Below are 22,858 nucleotides of genomic sequence, written 5' to 3'. Positions count from 1 at the left end.
TATTATTACTAAAATATACATATATAATAATATTTAAACCTAACTGTTCAATTTGGTTGTTTAAGAAGATTATTGCACTTGGTTCCGTACAGTTCGACTGCTTCAATTAAACTGAAAGAAATAACTGAGTCTTATGCCAAATGATATCCAGATTTTAAATGCCTACATACTTCTGTTGAATTAATCATCTCGTTCAGAGGCTGTATAAATATTCCCATGCGTATAAAAAGTTTCTAGGCAGGGTAACATATGCTCTTGTATAAATATCAATATACATATGGACACATATCTATGTATATGTCTGTTTTACATATGTGTATGACTACGGTCCCGAAGATAGGAAGATACTTAATTATGTGCGAAAGTAAAATATCTTCCAGATGTTGATAGTTATCCATATACAAATACTAATGTGAATATATTAACAATTGTACACATATCCATATTTTTTATCGATTTATTTAAATTAATTTATTTTCGGCATATACAAATGTATATACATACATACATAGATATGTACCTATACGAATGGAGTACACATAAGATCATAGGATGAAAACAATATTTCTACATAATCGAGCATCCAAAGACGCCAAAGATTTCCAAATACACAATACTTTCGAATATTAATTATGTCATTACTTTGTTGTTTTAACCGTTAATAAGCTATACTAATATTAATCTTGCAGGAAATTCCTTGTTTATTAGTTGTATATAGTATATATGTACGTTACTTAATTCGCTCAAAATTAAAATCATTGGTATATTAACGATAAATATAATATTTAGCATAGTTGAAGAATGGAAACCGAGAAGAGAATATCCGCTTCCTTTTGTTCTTTCTACATCGCCGGTGGAAATAAGAGCTGCTTAACCAGCTAAATATTATTTGTCATTTGTGGACATTGCAATTATTAATTAACTTTTATTATTGTATTACTAAACGAAATAGATACAATTAAAATTAGTTTGGATATACATCAATTTTTCTTTTGTAGAGTTCCGTTATTCGTATTTGAATCAAAAACAAAACAAATATATATATTATATTAATACTTTCCATTCCACCAAATTTTTTGCGCTGATTTTCATTTTATGCACCTTTGGAAAACTTCATTATCGACAAGTTTCGCATTTGAGCGAGAAGGAACTCTGCATCACCTAAATGGTATCTGATCGCCTTTGTTAAAGTGAGACGCATGTTTAACAAATAATATCAGGGTTGCTAGTTTCAGAAACCCAGTTTTTATAATTCTTTTATTTTAATAATTTTTTTTAATTAAAAACTAATTTTAGCTAAAACTTACATTATATAAGATTCTGTGAACATTAGATGAACTAAACGTGAGGGACGATAAACATTTTAGATAAAGTTTGAAATTGATTACATGCATCCCTGTAATCAACGAACAACAACAAATTATATCGCTGGCGGTGTCAGTCGTTCGTCGACATTCAATCGAGAAAAGTGTAAAATTCAAGTGAAATAAATCACAACATATCTCCAAAAACAACCAATTTTCTATATTTTATGTTCTGCTGAAATGAAATAAAACAAAACAAAAAATTAATAAACGAGCAATGAAATAAAATAAAGGAATAAAGATGTAATAAATATATTACCAAGACGTGAGTGAAAGAATAGAAGTAAAGAAGGTGAAGTGCCACTCCTTTGTGTAAAACACGAATACGCCAGCAGTGGAGACAAAAGTACTAAGTGCATAAGTGAAGAAAAGTCAGATAAATTAAAAATATAAGCAAGGACGGAATGTGGAGTCAGAAATAAAAGTTTTTTTGAAAAAAATGCAGTGTGATTGTACAAAACGAGAAGAGAAGTGAATTGAATGCATCTGAGAAATTAGTAGATAAGAAAACATGTAACTAGTGCATGTGAAATTCATGTGAATGAAGAAACGAGTTTGTGTATAATTGAAACGTAATTGGTGATTAATTAAACTGCAGAAATATTTTAAGAACGAAAGAAATGTGCATATATGATGAAAGTGGAATATAACATACACAAAGAGAATTACATGTGAAATAAACTAAAAATTTGGAGTCAAAAGTACGAAAATAAAACATAGTCGTGGAGTAGTCGATATAATGCATTCTATATATTTTCGAGTCTTAAAGACTGATCGCCACCATGCATATTATTGAAAAGCTACGTGTGAGTCACGCATTTTAGTAAGCAACAGCACAGCACTAGAGCTAACAGAGAAGAAAATTAAGGGTAGCAACAAACATCAACAAATTTAGGTGTATGCTACTAACAAATTGCGTGTAAAGTAACAATTTTTTAATTAAAATTATTAAAAGAAAGAATAAAATTCAAAATATTCTATTTTAATCATACAAATATATTGTCAAAATGACTAGTTTCACAAGTCTGAAAGGTTGGTTTGGTCGCAAGAAGGAACCTATCTCAGAAATTGGTAATCCAACCAATTTCCAACGGCATTATCATGTGTCAAGAAATGAAGAGACAGGGCATCTTGAAGGTTTGCCTGCGTCCTGGACAAGACTTATGAACGCACAAATTACCCGCGATGAACAGGATAAAAACCCTGATGCTGCCTACCATGCCGTTAAATATTATAACTATTCCATTAAGAAAAAGGACAATGATGTGTTTAAGCCATTCATTACTGAGGAGGCAATTCACGAGGAATCAAAAGAAATTGATAACTATGTGAATTACAAAAATAAACACAAATCACATGATCCAGATAAATCCGATGATGATGAGTTATATGGAGGAGGAAGCTCTACTGGTGAAAGTGGTGCATCGTCCAGTGGAAATAGCAATAGTAGTAGTTTCAATGACAATCAACAAGCCATCCGTATGACTGGATTGAATCAAGTGATCAAAGAACTTGAGTCAAATTTATTAGCGCAACGCGAAACATTGAAACCAATTTCATCATTTACTGGTGACGACCGTCCTCCATTGCCTGCCAAAAAATTGCAAACCTTACCCCCTAAACCAGTTTTGAAACCAAAGCCCAGAGCGGTAACTCAACAGCTTTCGCGCGGAGTCTCTGATCTTACTACTATCAATGCAGAAGAACCTTTGAACAAGATCAACACAAATACGATTATCCTCAATCCTGTGGCTCCAACAGATGCTGATACTGAACCAGCTGAGGAGTCTATTTTGCGTAGATCAAAAGATAAACGTGCACAGAAGACAGACGCTGAAGTTTATGAAGAACTTCGAGCTATTTGCAATATGGACGACCCTCGCGAACGCTATCACACTACGCAAGAGGTGGGTAAGGGAGCTTCTGGCATTGTATTCATTGCAGGCGATTTGCAAACCGAGGCGCAAGTTGCAGTTAAGACCATTGATCTTAAAAATCAGTCCTCAAAAGATCTCATTCTTACTGAGATACGTGTATTGAAGGACTTCAATCATAAAAATTTAGTAAATTTCCTGGATGCATATCTACTTGAACCAGAAGATCAGTTATGGGTAATAATGGAATATATGGATGGTGGTCCACTAACTGACGTTGTCACGGAGACTGTTATGAAGGAAAGACAGATCGCGTGTGTTTGCCGTGAAGTTCTTTATGCAATAAGTTTTCTACATTCCAAAGGTATCATTCATCGTGATATTAAGTCGGATAACGTGTTATTAGGTATGGATGGTTCGGTAAAGGTGACTGATTTCGGTTTCTGCGCAAATATTGAAGGTGATGAAAAACGTCAAACTATGGTCGGCACACCATATTGGATGGCTCCCGAAGTCGTTACACGTAAGAAGTATGGAAAGAAAGTAGATATCTGGTCAATTGGTATTATGGCAATAGAAATGATTGAAGGTCAACCACCATATCTTTATGAGACACCGCTTCGTGCGCTCTATCTTATTGCGGCTAATGGCAGACCTGACATTAAGAGCTGGGATAAACTGAGTCCCAGTTTACAAGACTTTCTTGATTGTTGCTTGCAAGTGGAGGTCGACAAACGTGCAACAGCTGATGAATTGCTACGGCATCCGTTCCTTGACGATTGCAGTGAAGTTAAAGCATTGGTGCCGAACATAAAAGCAGCCAAGAAAGTGCTGCGACGTATGGTGTAAAGTCGCATGTGAAGGGGTGGGAAGATTAAAACAACCATTGTCTATATAAAAGAACTGATCATGTGGGATAGATTGACGTGCAATTGAAATATTGCATTAGTGCAGTTGTATTCATGAGCTGTGCAAGAACGTTGTGTATTTTAGTTGCCTATTTATATACTACATAGCTATAAGTATGTATAAGAAAGGCCTTCGATTGGATATGAGGAATATTGAGTACGAAAACACTTTTAAGATCTGCCACAAAGTCTTAATACTAAGTCAATAAGTGTGACAGAAGGGTGAAGGCGAATGCTGAATGGAATATAGAGGGATAGGCGAAGTGTATAGCTGTTGACAGAAAAATGCTCTAGAAAACATGAATAGCGCAACAGAAATTTTATGGATTTTGGTGCATTAAATGAAGTGTGCGAGAACATCGCTGGTCGAACAGTATTGCAGTCGAAAGGTAGGTTTGTAAGCTTTTTGTTGAAACAAACTTTATATATTGTTTTTTTTTTTCGTGGTAATGTCTAATTTAAAGTATTCAAATGCGACTAGTAATAAAATACTATCAACATATGGGGACAAGAAAATGTAAAAAAGTTACGTTACTGTGTACAAAAAGTGTTTAAGATTTTTTTTTGTCACTAAACAGAGTAAATTAAGTTTGCCACGATTTTTACAACACCCTTTTCCAAAAAAAAATTAAGACAAGTAATTTTTTATAAACTTTTTTGTTATAAAAAAACACATGTGAAGGGTAATATAGATTCGGAGGAGCCAAAGTTAACGTTTTTTTCTTGTTTGTAATATTTTTTACAAACTATCATTCCCTACTGATTAAAATCAATTGTGATATCAATAGATATCAATGTGATATCAATAGATATTAACAAGAAGTGCGAATACTCCCAGGTAAGAAAATTTGGGTAGTGTCTAATGAATATACATCGAAGTGAAAACCATTGTTGGATATTTAAAGTGAGTAGCTTTTATTAGTAAACACATTGATCACATTATAAATTTTAGCCAAATGAATTTACAATAAACTTGATGTTGCCTCATGTTATTGTTAAAACTGTATTGATTGTTTCATTTGCATAAAGTTTCTTGGATAAGTATATGCGTCACAATTTTCTTTTGCTATTGGCGCGGCGATCCACGTACTGTGCAAAGTCAAATGTCTTTTGATATAACACAAACACATGCAAAGTGAAGTCAATACGATTTTGGTGAAGCCTAATGTTTCCGGTAGGAAATTTAAAATCATTAAAAACGTAAACGTTCTTGAGACTTAAATATTATTGGCTACAAAGTGATTGACTGAGTTATTTAACTCAGAATATTTTAAACTCAGTTCATAATAAGGACTAGACCAATGGCAATTATAATTTTCACCAATTTATTGCTGGTAACGATACACATTTTTGTATGTATGTATGTATGTAAATAAATAACTGATTTCACCAAATATAATGGATCCATCTTATCAATCTAAACATTTCTAGGTCATAATAAATTCAAAACGCAGACACTATAAAAGAGCTTATACATACATACATATGTATGTAGATATGTACATATTATTTTATATAATTTTTTTTTGTTTTTTTTTTTATTTACTTTTTATCAAAATGCGCAGCGATAAACGAAAGTGTTTCCCCTTGCGTATTTGGTAAGCGAAGCTCATTGGCATTCGTTGTTGATTACGCTTTTTGACAATCACGATCGGAAAGCAATGGCTGGTGTGTGAGTTGGTATTATGGGTATTAACATGTACATTTGTTTAACGAGTCATGATAGCGTTGGCTGTACGTGTAAAACGGCATTAGTTGTAAAATTGTAGCCAAGTTCGTTCATTCGAAATTATATTCATATAATTTATTCTAAGAAGTCTCAATTTAGAATTTTGCGAACTATATATTCTAGAATTGTAAATAAATTTCTAACAACGCGGGTTTGCAATTTTTTTAAACTATTTACGGAAGTATAATTAATTATGTACTTTCAACTATTTAATCTGAATATTAAGCAAATGCGGTGTTAATGTTTTAAGGCCCTATTGATTTTTTAAGCGCAAACTTAAAGACACTTCTACATAGCAAAACATTAGGTAAATCGAATTTGTTCTTGAATATAAAAGAAATACTGCAAAGGTAAAGTTATATCAGATTAGATAAGTTATATATGTGTGTATGTATATTTAAAAGTGTATTATAGTATATGTACATAAGTTTACTCTTGTTCAACGCAAAACTGTAAAAGACTTTTTGTTATCTGTTAAATCGTTATATCACAAATAACAGCAACCACAATACGTTCGCAGTTTTATTATATGTTTCTTTTTTGAATTTTTATGAGCTCGATTTTTCTCATAAGTATATTCGTTAACTATTATATTAGCTAATTTCTTATTTGAAAAAATATTTAATGTTTGTCACTTATTTTTAATATGTTTCAACTAAAATGTTAATAATCAAAATCTAATTTCTAGGTTTTAAAGTATTCGTAAACCCTTTGTATGTCAAAGCATTTAGATCTTGCAAAAAAACATTTATCTAGTTCACAGGCTTTGGCCGTTCTACACATAATATCATATACATACATATGTGTGTACATGTATAAGCCCGTCTGTCTGTATATATGCGATATGGTCAGATATCGGCGGTTTCGATAAATGAGCAGTTTTTTGTGGAGTAAAGGACGAGTGTGAAAATGAAATTTCGAAACCGCCGATATCTGATCAATGTAGCATACATATATGTATGTATATAGCTGCCCTGCTAAGGTAATATCAATACCAAGTTCTTGTAACAAAACTTCAACGTGTGAAGGTGCAGTCAAATCTAAAATTTTTTCTTGTTTTTCGGTACATTCACATTCTTCGGTCTTGTACTTTCCCAAACTAACTCATTTTAAACTCGGTAAATGCGGTTAAACTTACGCCAGTTGCCTAGAATCTAAAGCGAGCGTTGTGTAATTCTGACCGCCACTATGAGAGAAGTATATACATTGTGACAAAAAAGCACCCGGAAATTGTAATTAAATTCTCAGGGCAAATGATATTTCAAAACAAAGTATTTTGCTATGTTGGTAAGACTGTCCTTAATTACTATGCCAAATATTAGCGCAATCTGTCAACCAGTTTGTTTACAGCAGCTGCTTAAGTCGGTACACTTCAGTAGTTCGTTGCTATTTTTTTTTTGTTTTGAAAAGGGCTTACGTTGATTCAAAAAAAGCCTACGAGTGGTACAAAGCCTTCAAAGACAGTTGGGAGATCGTTGAAGACATACCTCGTTCTGGGCAACCTTCGACCTCTTCAAATGATGAAAATATTAAAAAAGTGAAGAATATGGTGCTTGAAAATCGTTAGGAAAGTGATAGAGACATACCAGGAGAGCTCTCGCGAGTCCGTTTGAACGTTTTTGGTGGATATTTTTGGTTCTTGCTCTTGTTTTTTTTTTTTTTTTTTCAAAAATAGTATGATTGCGACCGAATTCAAAACCAAAACTCAATGAGTACCATCGATCAACCACCGTATCCACCAGATTTGGCTCCGTGTACTTTTTTCTTGTTCCTCAAACTGAAATTGCCGCTCCGTAGATCCCATTTTCAGTTGATCGAAGACATCATCCCAAAAAGTGCTTATGAAAAGTGTTTCGAGGACTGGAAAAATCGTTGGCATAAGTGTATTACAACTGGTGAGGATTACTTTGAAGGCGACAAAACAAATATTGATGAATAATTAAATATTTTGCGTTTATTTACAATTTCCGGGTACTTTTTTGTTTCAATATAAATGAAAAAATATACGAATATTATTTCTTTTTTTAAAGCATATCTATCACCTCTTTTTTTGGTACATGTAAACATCCGCCATGCATTGCGGCCATCTTTTCCTGGTAGATGAGGTTAAGTTTGTGTGAATTATGAAAGTGTAGCTGCAGTGGGCCAGCAAATAGTATATGCTACAAAATATCAGCTGCAAATGCTTAAACACTAATAATCGTGGCATCCAGTGAGTGACTCGTCGACATCTCTGACTTCTACGTTTCTCTTTTTTTAATCAAATAAGTTTTGTGTAATTTCGTTTTCGCCAGACATTTATACTTCCCCAAAGTGGTGTGAGTGTTTGCGGCGTGGCGCTTGTGGTGGCCATGGCGGCCGGCATTCACGTTCTGTCTGTTGCTTTTTGATTCTCTTTTGTTTATTTACTTACTTATACTTGTTGGTTATTTCAATTTTTGCTGCTATTCGTACGTGATTTGTGATTTTTTGCCTATTTTTTTAGTTTGTTATTAAAACGTTTATTTAAGTATGCTTTAAGAATTTGTTCGCTGTAATTACGTACATATATTTCTTTCATATTAATTATTCTAAGCGCTCATTTCCTTGGCCTCAGTTGTGTGCCAGCTGTTTACGGATAATTAACAATAAAACCGAAGGTGATTGCTTTAATTTTATATACGAATGTAAGTACATACTTATATACATAGGAGTCTATCTATCTAAGTGGCACCTTATCTCCATGATGGGAAACTACACTTGAGTGAATACGAAAAATGCATTCACGTGGACGTTCGTTTACCTATCTCTATATGTACATATATGTATGTAAATATGTATGCGTGCATGTTTGTATGTTGTGAACATAATTTACATACAAGCGTTGTTTGCACTTTTACTCACATCCATACAAATCAAATTTGTACACAATCGCTTCCACTAAAACGTGTGTGAAATTTACAATGATTTATGTCAATGTTGTTGTTGTTTTTAATTCACTCATTGCGGAGGCACTTTTACTCATCATCTACCAAGTGTTGCTGCTATTTCAGACGTGTTCGCTGATTTTAGTTTTTAGCCGGATTTAATTTGCAAAATTTCAGTGGAAAGCAAGCCAACAAACAAACTTCCAAATGACAAATATACATCCATATACATATGTATGTATGTATGTATGGGTGCATGCAATATGCATGAACGTATTTGCACACTAAATACAATTTATAAACTTATTTGTTTATCTAAACTGTTTTATAGAAAACAGTTCATTTCTCGCTTTTTCTATTGTGAACAAATTTGTACAAAAAACTGTATTATGATAACAACATACATATACACTTGAAAAGCAGTATTATTAAAAATAAATCCGCTAATTGACCAAAAATATTTCAATTTAGCTCTGTTTAAGTGGAAAAATTCATGAATCACGTTCAACTTATGGATGTACTATACATACATACGTACATACATATGTATGTACATACATATATATTTGTGTCCGCGCAGATTATACATTAGCAAAATATACAAGTATTAATGAGTACATGCATATGTAAGTATATGGATTTTATGTTTGTTTCCATTTGATTAACCCAATTCGTTAAACTATTGAGATATTTTGAAAATATTTACGAGTATTTTCATAATTAACTTAAACAAGTGATTTATTTTAAATTTTTTTTTTTGAAATTTCAGGACAGGCAAATATTTTCATATTATTATGTTAAATTCAGCTAGAATAATGTATCTGCATCACATTAAATTTATTCTTGCTATACTCTTACCTTTCTCAGTTATTGGTGAATGAATTTTGATTGGATTCGCTCAACATTTCACAGAGAGTTTTCTCAACATTGCTAATCGTGAATTTGGTGGAATGCTTGCTTGGAGAACTAATGAAATCTGTTGTAGAACTATTCTCGATATCCAGCAAACCAAAGATGAACTTTCACCGTTCCCATATCAGTCGGATTCGTATAACCGAAACGTACACGGGCTTATGTCGGAACAAGTTCTGCCATCTCAACCAATATTTGGAATTATTTCAGAAATATTTTCTGTCACTGTTTCGATCTTAAATATTGAGTGCAAGCCCCAGGACTTTTTAAGTTCTATTGCCAATTGAAAGGTACTGCATCTTTGTGGTTTGTTGAAATTTGCCATTGTGTGATTCAATGGCTGAAGTTCTATTAAAAAGAATAAATTCTTATAAAGAATTTACAGAAGAAGAGTTTGTCGTTTTCACGACAGTCGGATCTAAGTAACCGGAACGGACATCGATTTTTATCCGGCCAAGGATTGTCACCTCGGCACTATTCTTCGAAATTACTTGAGGAATGTTTTCTGCTGCTACAATAACAACAGCAACGAGGAGCTTGTGTTACCTTGTGAATCTAGAGTGATTTTTCTCCAACTTCGTTCTGGATATTGTAGCAGGTTAAACTCCCAACTCTCTAGAATCGACCTCGACATACCAAATAAACCTAATGAATCCCACTCATCTAACATACTTTTCCCTATGGTCCTAACCCGTCGAAAAAGTCCGTTTCCTGTACCTCCGGTTAGAGTGTTTCGATGACAATTAACTTGCGCCTAGCCACTCAAACAGGGTATACATTACTGCTACAACAACAACATACTAAATATTATTACAAACGTCGAAAATAACGGAAAGCTAATTTGTCGCAGGAATCAAGTAAACTTTCGAATTATTTTTGCATAAATAAAAAAAAGTTAAATTATTACCATGAAAAAAAAATAATAATAATAAGCTTCAAACGCATTGCTCACTTAGCTTTGCTTCCTTTAATGATATATATTAATTTAAATGGGGTGGTTACATGTTGTGACTATCAAATTTCAAACAATGTTATGTGTCATTTCAACCCCATTTCCCCGGCCAACATGGCAATTAAGTTTTCGTGCATTAAAAACCGATGAGTCATGAGTCATACCTTACATGTTATGTATTATAAAGCATTTGTGCAAAGATTGTTTGTGGATTGTTTCTGCATACACATATATTTTTATGTATTCATAAAAAACAAGGAAAAACTTTGATTCCGGCTGCACCGAAGCTAAAAAACTCTTCACAGGTGTATATCTTATAACATAAAAGTTCATTAAAAGATCTTTTTCTCACAGTAATCTGTCAGTTTGTAAGGCAGCTACATACATATGTATATGCTATAGTTGCCCCATCTGATCCTTCTTCGGAGATTATTGCGTTGCCTTGGACAATAATCTATGGCGAATTTTGTGAAGATATCTTGTCAAATAAAAAAGTTTTCAATACATGGACTTTATTTTAAACGATCCAGTTTTATGACAGCTACATATATATGTATGTACGTACATACTTACATATTACTATGATCAAATTGAAAGGTGAATTTTGTTCATTTCATTTCCTTCAAAGTAATCCCCTCCCGCTGCAATACACTTATGCCAACGAATTTTCCAGTCATCATAGCACTCGGTCGTAATGGCCATCAAAGCTTTCTTCGATTCAGTTTTATACCCTCAATTGAGTCAAAACGGTGTCTTCGGAGTGGTCATGTGATTTTACTGAATAGCCAGAAGTTACACGAAAGTAATTCCGGCGAATGCGGTATGAGATGGTGCATTATAGCACTTCTTTGTTCAATAAATTCAGACATAGTAAAAATCAAGGAGTTCACTTTTAGAGCCTCACAAAACGACGCCTATTTGAAATTCTAATGAATATTTTGACTTGAAATTTAGCATAGATGTCACTAACAGTACTACCTACTTACAGAAAAAAAATTTACCGATTCGAAAAACACGCGAAGAATAAATTAAAAATTCATCTTTCAATTTGATCAAGTAGTACATGCTATAATTGTCCGACATACATACATATGTATGTATAGTACAAATGTGTATGAATATATGCTTGGGAAGAAAAGCGAGTGTGCAAAATTTCAGATCGACATTTCAAAAACTGAGGGAGTGGTTAACGAGCAAATGTATATATACAGACAGACGGATTAAAAGACGAACTTGGCTAAACCGACTCGCCATACTGTTCATTATAATAGATATTCTTACTTCTTCTATATACTTGGTCTCCGACGATATAAAGAATCTTCCAAAGTGTTTCAATATATGTACATATGTATACTCTTTCTCTTCTTGAATATAAAAAAACTTGAAAATTATTTAAGATTTTTTTATATGTGACATTGTGAAAGCATAAGTATACTTAAGTGTGCATATGTACTACATGTTCTTTTTAACCTAACTTATGTAGGAAAGTATTGACAAAATATGTTAAGCAAGCGACCACAGTTTGTTGACCTTGACTTGATTTTTTATTGCATTTCGGCTGCTTACTTAACGGGTAATTGTGTAAATGTGTTTGCACATATGCGTATGTTGTAATCTTAATGGCTCGCTTTTAAGCTGCGTTTTGTGAGTGTATGCCTATTTACGAATTTCTGGAAGCTATTTTTAAAAATGTTTTCTTTGTTGTTATTGTTGTCTGCTATTTAAGTACAACTATTTTTCTCATACACTATTAAATATTATTGCCATAATCGCGACGCAAAGTGAATGAATGTGCATTTCCAACTCAGCGCAAGCGTTAATCTCTGCATGAGTGTTAACATCCACTTACATGTGTACATATTTACATATATATACAGTACATATTTATATGTATGTATGTATGCATAAAATATTGTATTAATCTTGCACGCTTTTACAGACACGCTATACACAAGCATGCAAGCAACAAATAGTGTGTATGTTTGTAATAGCCTGTGCACTTTTGTGCCGCTGCCCGTCACTCAGAGTCAGTCAGTCAGTCGGTAATGCAACGCCGTAAACTTGTTAATATCCATGGGTTGGTTATTTTCGATTTTTAAATCGCCACACCGTGGCGCTGTCGATTTCGTTGTTGCTGCTAATATTTTTCTTTTTCACTTATTTGCATTTAATTTTGTTATTGCCGCTTTGTCTATGTTATTGTTTTTGTTTCCATAATTTTTTCTTCTTCTGATTTTCCTTTGGCCTTTGCTGCCGTTCCAGTTGTTGGTCTGTTGGTGTCTCGGACTAATCATTGGTGGGTTGATCGGTAGTCTGCTCTATCAAATGTTGTTGTTGCTGTTGACGCCGACAACGCATTTTGTATTTTTGTTTTATTTTTTTATTTATTGCTTTTGTAATGTGTGCTGTTGTTGTTCTTTCTTGGTTGCTGTCACTGCTTGCCATTGCCACGGCTTTGTGCTGTTGTTGTTACTATTACTATTACTTCTGGTTGCTTCAGTGCATTAGTCGGATTGCTAATGTTGCTTTAGCTGCTTTGTTGGCTGCCATCTTCGCCGTAAAGTAAAACTGCTTTTATTATAGCTGCTGTATCGTCGTTAATGTTATGTTGTTATTGTTGTTGTTTTTTGGGTGTGAATTATTTAGCCTCAACGTTGATTAGCATTTCGTATATGTACATACATACATGCATTCACAGATATGTACATACATATGTATGTACATATGTAGCTTTCGCGTATATTGTTTTGTTCCGTTTCATTTCATTTCTTCACATTTCATTTGAAGTAGTGCAAGAGTAAAAGTCGAATTTAAACATTCATGCTTAAGTATACACTCGGTCATGCGTGGATACATGTTCACATATGTAAATATATACATATGTACATATATACATAAATGTGTGTGAATGCTTGCCCGAGGTTAAGTCCGTTGCTATATTTAAAAAACTTGTTCGTCTGCGGAAGAGTTATGTACCTGTGTACCTATTTAGGTTTCTGTAAGGTATGTAACTTGTTATGTAATGCAAATAAATCCTTAATATAAGCTTTCATAGCCGTTCTTCAGAAGCTCGGTCTTTGGCTTCTTGTTATCCTTTGGTAATTTGATATTTTTATTGATTCATATTTAATCACCGTTAGCAGATTTCAGTTTTTCGTGGAAAACATTTTTCAGCTTTAATTTTAAAGCTTTAAGAAATTGTCCAAAAATCTAAACCAAAACTATTATTTTTTTGTGACTACATACTATATATGTATGTATGTATGTATTTATGTATGAAATTTTATTACAGTAATGCGAATTTATGTAAACACATATGTATGTGCACTTCCTATATATGTATGTATGTATATACTGCTATGTGCATACATATGTATGTACATGCATGCATATGTAATCACACACATTATGAGCATTTGGGGAAACAAAGAAATTCCTCACAAAGCTTCAGAGGAATTGTGAGTTAAAAGTGTATAAATATTGACTTCGCTTTCGGTTGCGGTTTTTGCGTTTGATAGCTTTAATTTTTCGGAAATATTAATCAACAAAATACAAAAGAGACAATATTAAAGCACGTATTTATTTGCCATATAAACCTACAACCAAAATTATTCATCACTCAAACTCAAAAAATTATAAACTTCACATATTTCATGTAATAGAAGTGATTTTTTAAAAATCAAGATTTTTAATTACTAATTTAAGTTAAAAATATTAAATATACAGTGTTGATTTTCCGACACAAAAATAAATCAGAAAACTTGTATCACAGGTAAAATAAAATAGCCTCAGTAAAAACTCCAAAATATTAACTTAATCATATTTTGTGAGGATGCATTTCTCTCTATGGTTGACTCATTCAGCTTCCTCCTATTTGTTTGTAATACGGCCGATAAATTGAAGGAATTGCTTGCGCTATGCGCACTTTTGGTGGCCAGCGACTGTTTCCTATTATTTCATTTATTTCAAACTTAAAAAGTGCCTCGTTGCTAAAATATTTGATGGAAAGCGCAAAAATAAAACCATATTTTCGTTAAAAAAATGTTTTTGTTAGGTCAAAGAATTCTGTACAGAGATCTCTTGTTGGTTTTTACTTCCAACTTTTTCAATATATCCGTTTTTAACAAACTATGATCAATCGAAACAGTCAAGAAAAAATAAATTATCTTAATGCTATGCATATATATTGCCGATTTGCATATTCAGGAGATATAGTAGAGGTTTAAGAATTTTGAGCCATTATACTAAATATTTTCCTGTCAGATTTCTTTTCCTGAGCATGCCCCCTCAGTGGTTTGTCAGATGAAATTGAATTGGTGAACTTTAAAATACACCTCCGATTTAAGATAGAAAAACTTTAAATTCTACTAAAATGTGAAAATAAAACTAAAACACACATTTTAGAATTGACCCTACCTCGTAGCGTAAGTTTTTGTATGTGCTTCTTTTGTTTGGATTGCGTTCAGTTGAGTTTCAGCTGCATTTTTGACTTCAAATATTTATTCAGCTTTATATTTGCTGCTCATGCTCAATATTTAGTACGCTATGTGCTCTCTTTTTCGATTATTTTTTTTTTTTATTTACCAAAGAACCAAAAGTGTAGAAAATATCTACAAATTCCTTACAATTCCTTAAACATGTGACTTTTCATGTGTTTGCACTTATTCTTATGTATTTTTAGTAGAAAATCGTTTGTATATTAAATCATTCACCATAGTGGCTCTTTCTTGCATTTCTCGCACACTCTAATCAGTCGTCAATATCTGCAATAAAATTGATAAGGACACTGATAAGTCGCTATTAATTTCAATTTAAGACTTAAAATAAAAATAACACTTATAAAATATGTATATGTGTATATACATACATATGTACATATGTACAACTATGGCGAGTACTAACCGCACTTTGATCTAGGTATGTTTGGTTAGTGTTGGTAACACAATAACAATGAAATGCAGACTGCAATAGATAAGAGTTTTGAAATTAGATAGTTTGTTGTTAGTTCTATGTGTGTATACATAAGTACATGTGTATGTGTCTTATGTATGTGCTTTCGGAATTTAATCGATGGAACGTTATATAACGGAAACATTCAACATCATATGTTATTACCTAAAAGAAATAAATTTGTTTATACATACATATATTGACTTTTGAAAAATAAATTTTGTACAAGCACCGGTGTAATAAATATATACATATATGTACATATGTATGTACTTACTTCTGTTTTATGATAAGTACATACGTAATACAACATGAATTGCATAAGTATTTATTGCACTGAAAAAATTTTAAATATTTTTATTTATCTAATGAGAGTGATGAAAAGTCGTTCCTAACATTTTGGCTGTAGTTGTGCGTCTGTATTGTCTACATGTGTAAGTAAAGTAATAATGTAATATACTAAGCAAAATAAAATATCACATGTTACACACATGTAATGTGTTTAAAAAGGTCACCTGTGAGAATGCCTCAAAAAATTCGCCGTATTTATATTCAACAAACAGAATTAATTGTTTTCAGCATGTAGACACACAGTACAACAATTTGTATGGAGGATTAACCATATACATACATACTCGTACATTATTTCATTCATACAGGTACCACATCCTCGGTACTTTAGTACGCTTGGTCAAAGAATGTGTTACACGGTGTCTGACAGCTAAAATGTAACGAATATACGGATTACTTATGCATACATACACACATCAACATATATTCAAATATAATACATATATTTAAATGGTAGACAAATGGTACACAGCGGTAGTAAAATAGATAAGCAATGCCACAGGGTAATTTACGCTTTAATTGCAGACAGTGTAAATGGATTGTATTGCTTTCTCCATTCTACCTAAACACTTAAGCCGACTACGATTGTGAACTCGGCGCAAAAGAATTTTAGGTAGCATAGTGTAAAATTCAATTCAATTTTAATCCGACTCAAACGAAGTCGATGAAATGATCTTCAACGTGACATGCTGTTGCAACCAATATAAATTTTGAAAAGTACTCATCAAGATTATACATATATTTTATTTCTTAAACCTTATTATTTTATGTAGTTTTTACAAAATATTTACACAAAATGCATATCGTACATAATCTGTGGACTATTCTACAAAATACTTAACTCGAATAAGTGTTTTTATATTCTCAAGATGTAAATCGAATTTAGTTTGCCACCTTGACTACGGTTTGTAACACACATAAGGAAACGTTGGATATCCTATATCCTGTTTCTATACAGTAATGATTAGCCAGACGAGCTGCTCATTTGTCGGAACCGCCGTTATCAGTCCATCATAGCCTATAGCTGCCATACAAAATTTAACTATCAAAATCGAGTTCTTATTTGGGAAACTCTGACAAAATATCCTTACTAATTGGGAATAGATTATTATGCAGAACATCGTTGAAATTTTCAAATAAATTGTCAGCTGCCATTCAAGTTGACCGATCAATATCGAGATAATCTTTTATGTTTGTGAAGGGTATTATAGCTTTTATCAATTATTAAAAATAACTTTCTGTCTTGGGAGTTACCTCTTCGTTGTAGCAAAATATACATATGTACATATATACGACTGTAGGCAAAAAATAGTAAGACTTTTTAATTTAAAATACTGTTTAGTATACGCTTGTCTTTCTATAGTAAATAATGTATATCGCGACTAAGTTTTTTTGATTTGTACAAACTATTCAAAGAGTGTCGAAAACGTGTTGACGACGAACCACGTCCAGGACGGCCATCACCATCAACTGATGATCAACACGTCAATGAAGTAAAATAGTTGGTGCTTGATAATCGACTATTAACAGTCAGAGATTTTACTGGAATCGTTGGAATATCGGAAGGATCAGTGAAAGCCATTTTGGAAGATCATTTGGGCTTAAGAAAAGTGAAAGCACGATTGGTTCCGAAATCACTAAGTTTTTTCGAAAAAGCAGCGTCATGTTAACAATGAGGCAATGAGTCTTGGATCTATGTTTACGACCCTTGACACAGACGATCAATCGGCTTAATATCGTGCAAAGGTGAGCCAAAACAGTACATGCAACTTCAAAGCAGGTCAAAAACAGTTTTCTTCGATTATCGTTGGGTGCACTCCGAATTCCTTCTGACAGGCCAAACTGTCAACAAGAAATACTTTTTGAGTGTTATGTGTCGTTTGCGTGAAGTTGTTCGTAGAAGAAGGCCGGAATTACGGGTCGATTAATTTTGGTTTTTGCACCACAATAATGCACCGTCGCAGACTGCATTGATTCTTCGTGAGTTTTTCGCTAACTTTCAATTGATATCGTTCCGCGACCTACTATTGCCTGATTTAAGGGGTTAGGGGTAGTCATAGGCACGAAGAAATGAGAATTTTCAGATTTTTTTTTTGCTATTAAATCGTGTTATTTTACAAAAGTAATAGTAATATGGCATTATTATAGAATGTGTTGACTTGAAGTCACGAAAATTTCAAAAAAAAATTTATTTCCAAAGTTACAGTTGTTTGTGTTGACCCAGTTCCAAAAAAAGGTACTTGCGCTGACAACCATAAGTCCTTGGAAATTCATCTAAAATCAATCGAACAAAAAAAAAATAGTTTTATAAATAGATAAACTCGGGCCGGATCGAAGGATTTTTTTTTTCAAAAATTAACAAAATGGCGGCCTTAGGAAATTTTTGTCTAAATTTTTGGGAAAAAAATCAACAGTCGAAATTAATAAAAAAAAAATCAGGCCCGAGTTTATTATGTATTCTAAAAGCTGTATAAATCATTAAAATCTACTGAGCGGTTTTCGAGTTACAGTTGTCACCAGTTCAAAAAACATAGTTTTGAGAAAAACGCGTTCGAAGTTTCACACTTTGAAGTACCAGAGCCCTCTTTGTTATTTGTCGAATAACTCAAAAACTAATTATCGGATCAACGTGAAATTTTCAGAGAATACTTTTAAGATATTACATTTAACGAAAATGAAAAAAAAAAAATAATTTTTTGAAAATTCTGACTACTCATAACCCCTTAACTCCGGTTGACTTCTGGCTATTCAGCAAACTCATACGACCGCTCCGGGAAAACCATTTTGAGGCAATTGAAAACATTAACCATGAATCGCTAAAACAACTGTTTCGAGGATTGGAAAAAACGTTGGCACAAGTCTAGTTGTTGCCAAGGTGGATTACATTGAGGGGAAGAGATAGATTTTAAAGAATAAATTAAGAATTTTAAAATTATGAATAAAGTCTTACTATGTTTTGCTCATAAGTAGTAGTACAAAAAACAGAAATTTGCAGCCCTTGATTTTGCGACTGAAAATTACTTTTTGGTTTGAAAGTACTTACATTTAAATGCCAAAAATGACTAGGTACGTAGGTTGCTATATATATTTCTGGCCTAATAATGTAAATAGGCATATTTATCAACGAAAATGTTTTTTTTTTTTTTTTTTTTTTATTTATTTATTTTTTTTATTTTATTTTTTTTTGTTGATTCCTGTTTTGTTTCGGGCTCATACGCATAGATTCATGATTCGTCTGTGACGATCTTATAAACGTCTTTTGAAGCACCGCGATCGTATTTTTTCAGCATTTCTTTACACCAATCCACACGAGCCTTTTTTTGAGCAATTGTCAAATTGTGCGGGATCCAACGAGAACAAACCTTTTTTACGGCCAGGTGTTCATGCAATATCGAATGTATGCTGGTGGGAGAAATGCATAGGCATGCCTCTATCTGAAGGTATGTTACATGACGGTCTTGCATTATCAGTTCACGATTGAATTCGTTGTACCAGTTTTTCACATTGCTATAGGATGGTGCTTCATAGCCATACAAAGATTTTAGTTCATCGATGCACTCTTGTCGTGATAATCCACGTCGAAAGTTGTGAAAAATGATCGCACGAAAATGTTCACGAGTTAATTCCATTTTTTGGCCGAGATGAATTTTTTAATTCCCTGTAAATAAAACAATTCACGATTAAATGACAAAACGTTCTGAGTGATGTTAAGCTAAAAAATGTCAAACTTTCCAATGGAAATGTCAGATTGCACCTGGCAACACTTAGTGTTGCCCTAGGCCAGAATATATATAGCAGCCCTCGTATTAGGTTCTTTTTCAGTTGGTATATAAAAAAGACATAAAGTGCAAATCAAGTTATACTAATTTCGATAATATTTTATTAACTGCTTGACTAAACTGAACTGAAAATGTAGCTTTTCATACTAATATATGTACTAGTAAAGATTTCTGTACAAATGGGACCGTTGAATTTGTCGGAAGAGTTTTTAGTAGATTGGGTGATATCTTTCTTGTGGCCAATGGTCTAGATCAGGCCCGTCCAACATAATTTTGTGAAGGGCCAGGTTTAGCATTTTCATAACCGTAGCGGGCCAAAAAAAAAAAATAAAATGACCCTCAGTTTTGGTATATTTGTTTATTTAGAATAAGCAACATCACATAAATCTTAATATATTATTATTAATGTAACTATGGCCTTAGCATATAAAGATATTCTTATTCTTAAAATCTAATTAATGAGATGTCTGAAATTTTTTCTGTTTGCACAGCGCATCTATGTGAGCTGGAGTTTTAGAAGTGGCTATGCGCAAAATGCCTTTAAGATGACTATCTAATAAAGATGATCTGGTTTTTGATTTGTTAAATTTCATCCGAGAAAACAGCTGCTCGCAAACATATGTACTACCAAATAAAGAAATATGTTGAATAGCCAGCTTAGTAAGGTTTGGGTATTGACTGGGTGTAATATACTTTTTGTAAAATTCAATTAAGTTTGGAAGACAATTATTATATGCTGTTTTTAGATGAGAGCTGCTTTGCAATTCTATTAACTCCAGCTGTAAACTCTGCGCAGCGCCTTCAATTTCAACATCAAATGGATTTTGAAATACTTTCATGCAGGGAGTTTGTGATTTGAAGTCTGCAAATCTGTCGTCAAACTCGTTCCTTAATCTTTGTAACATCAGCACGTACTTGTCAAAATCCAGGGTATCTTGCTTTTTATACTCTCGCAACAAAGTTGCTAAGGAGAGTATTATAGTTTTGTTCACATAACGGTTGTTTGTAAGTCCTAAAACTAAAAGAGTCAGATATAGGGTTATATATACCAAAGTGATCAGGGTGACGAGTAGAGTTGAAATCCGGATGTCTGTCTGTCCGTCCGTCCGTCTGTCCGTCCGTCCGTCCGTGCAAGCTGTAACTTGAGTAAAAATTGAGTTATCATGATGAAACTTGGTACACGTATTTCTTGACTCCATAAGAAGGTTAAGTTCGAAGATGGGCAAAATCGGCCCACTGCCACGCCCACAAAATGGCGGAAACCGAAAACCTATAAAGTGTCATAACTAAGCCATAAATAAAGATATTAAAATGAAATTTGGCACAAAGGATCGCATTAGGGAGGGGCATATCTAGACGTAATTTTTTTGGAAAAGTTGGCGTGGCCCCGCCCCTTACTAAGTTTTTTGTACATATCTCGGAAACTACTATAGCTATGTCAACCAAACTCTAAAGAGTTGTTTCCTTCAGGCATTTCCATATACAGTTCAAAAATGGAAGAAATCGGATAATAACCACGCCCACCTTCCCATACATAGGTTATGTTGAAAATCACTAAAAGTGCGTTAACCGACTAACAAAAAACGTCAGAAACACTAAATTTTACGGAAGAAATGGCAGAAGGAAGCTGCATCCAGGCCTTTTTTAAAAATTGAAAGTGGGCGTGGCCTCGCCCACTTATGGACCAAAAACCATATCTCAGGAACTACTCTACCGATTTCAACGAAATTCGGTATATAATATTTTCTTAACACCCTGATGACATGTACGAAATATGGGTGAAATCGGTTCACAACCACGCCTTCTTCCAATATAACGCTATTTTGAATTCCATCTGATGCCTTCTCTGTATACATTAGGAACCAATGATGATAGCGGAATAAAACTTTACACAAATACGGTATTTGAAAAATATGTAAATGACGGATAATGATTATCACTTTATCATGCGAGAGTATAAAATGTTCGGTGACACCCGAACTTAGCCCTTCCTTACTTGTTTGTAGATAAGGTCTCCCAATGAATCAACTGCTTTTGTTCCAGCTGCTTTTCCAACAATAAAAGCTTTTTTGTGAAAGCTAGAACGTGTTCGTATAACTGTGTGCATAGTTGGTCTTTCCCTTGTAGTTTTAAGTTAAGGTCAGAAAGATATTTAGTTATATCAACCAGGAAAGCCAGATCAGCCAACCACTCCTCATCAGTAAGGAAAGTAATTTCTTGGTCTTTGTTGCCAAGAAAAATCTTTAAGTCGTCCAGCAGGGAATAGAATCGAATCGTTTTAGTGTGGCTGCTCTGCTGAGCCAGCGAACGCGACTGAAGTATACAATGTCTTCGTGATCTGAACCGACATCAGCCAGAAAAGCCTGGAACTGTCTGTGGTTAAGCCCTCTTGCGCGTATAAAATTAACTGTCTGCACTACTTTATCCATCACGTGTTTCAGGCCTATACAACTGGGATGCCCAAAGACGGTAAGAGATGGCGGGCCGGATGAAGGACCTATGCGGGCTGGATGGTGGCCCGGGGGCCGTATGTTGGACAGGCCTGGTCTAGATCATTATTCAAGTTTTTAATATTTCCGCTGCCATTATTTGTACTAATAGTAGATATGTTTGAAAAAGAATAAATCCACTTTGTCATGTTATTATTGATATTGGATTTTATACAATTGAAACATAAAATGAATGTGTACAGTAAGTTTATCAAAAGTTGCCTAGAAGGGAAAAAAATATTTGCATAAATATTCATATAGGAAATAGGTAGATAAGCAAAGCTTTTGTCATCATCAGTAAAACATTTTAAGACCAAATAATAAAATATTTAAAAAGCAGTTAAAGCAGGGGTAAGATCAAATGCAGTCAAATATTATTTACCCGCGCTATATGTAAAAACCAAAGGTGTAGAAATACTTGCAATAGCCTCCAAACATTTATAATAAAAAATATCGCCCATGAATTCCATATTCGTCATCAAGCAAAATTTTTCAACAGGTATACTTAACCAGAACATCGGAAAGAAGATTGTAGTGGCCATATGGAAGTCAGGAAAACGTATGAACTGATTTCATCAATTTTTTAAGTCGAAAATTGCGAAATAGCCAATAACTATATTAGCGCGTGTAAGACTTAAATTTTA

General features: G+C 33.4%; 2 protein-coding genes across 2 annotated transcripts in view; one reads left to right on the top strand and one right to left on the bottom strand.

The window, feature by feature from the left end:
- Positions 1–209, bottom strand: part of LOC126768108 (angiopoietin-2) — a 2,575-nt gene extending 2,366 nt beyond the window's left edge. Inside the window, exon 1 of the mRNA XM_050486002.1 lies at positions 45–209. The gene's annotated coding sequence lies outside the window, so the exon portion shown is untranslated. The remainder of the gene's footprint in view (positions 1–44) is intronic.
- A 1,199-nt stretch (positions 210–1,408) lies between these two features.
- LOC126750748 (serine/threonine-protein kinase PAK 1) overlaps positions 1,409–22,858 on the top strand; it is a 33,175-nt gene continuing 11,725 nt past the window's right edge. Inside the window, exon 1 of the mRNA XM_050460462.1 lies at positions 1,409–4,535. Coding sequence (XP_050316419.1) covers positions 2,372–4,087 — 1,716 coding nt within the window. The 5' untranslated portion in view covers positions 1,409–2,371 and the 3' untranslated portion in view covers positions 4,088–4,535. The remainder of the gene's footprint in view (positions 4,536–22,858) is intronic.

Source organism: Bactrocera neohumeralis, chromosome 2 (genome assembly GCF_024586455.1).
Source record: "Bactrocera neohumeralis isolate Rockhampton chromosome 2, APGP_CSIRO_Bneo_wtdbg2-racon-allhic-juicebox.fasta_v2, whole genome shotgun sequence".
Taxonomy (NCBI): Eukaryota; Metazoa; Arthropoda; class Insecta; order Diptera; family Tephritidae; genus Bactrocera; species Bactrocera neohumeralis.
Note: the sequence above shows the minus strand (reverse complement) of the source record. Positions and strands in the feature narration are given on the sequence as shown.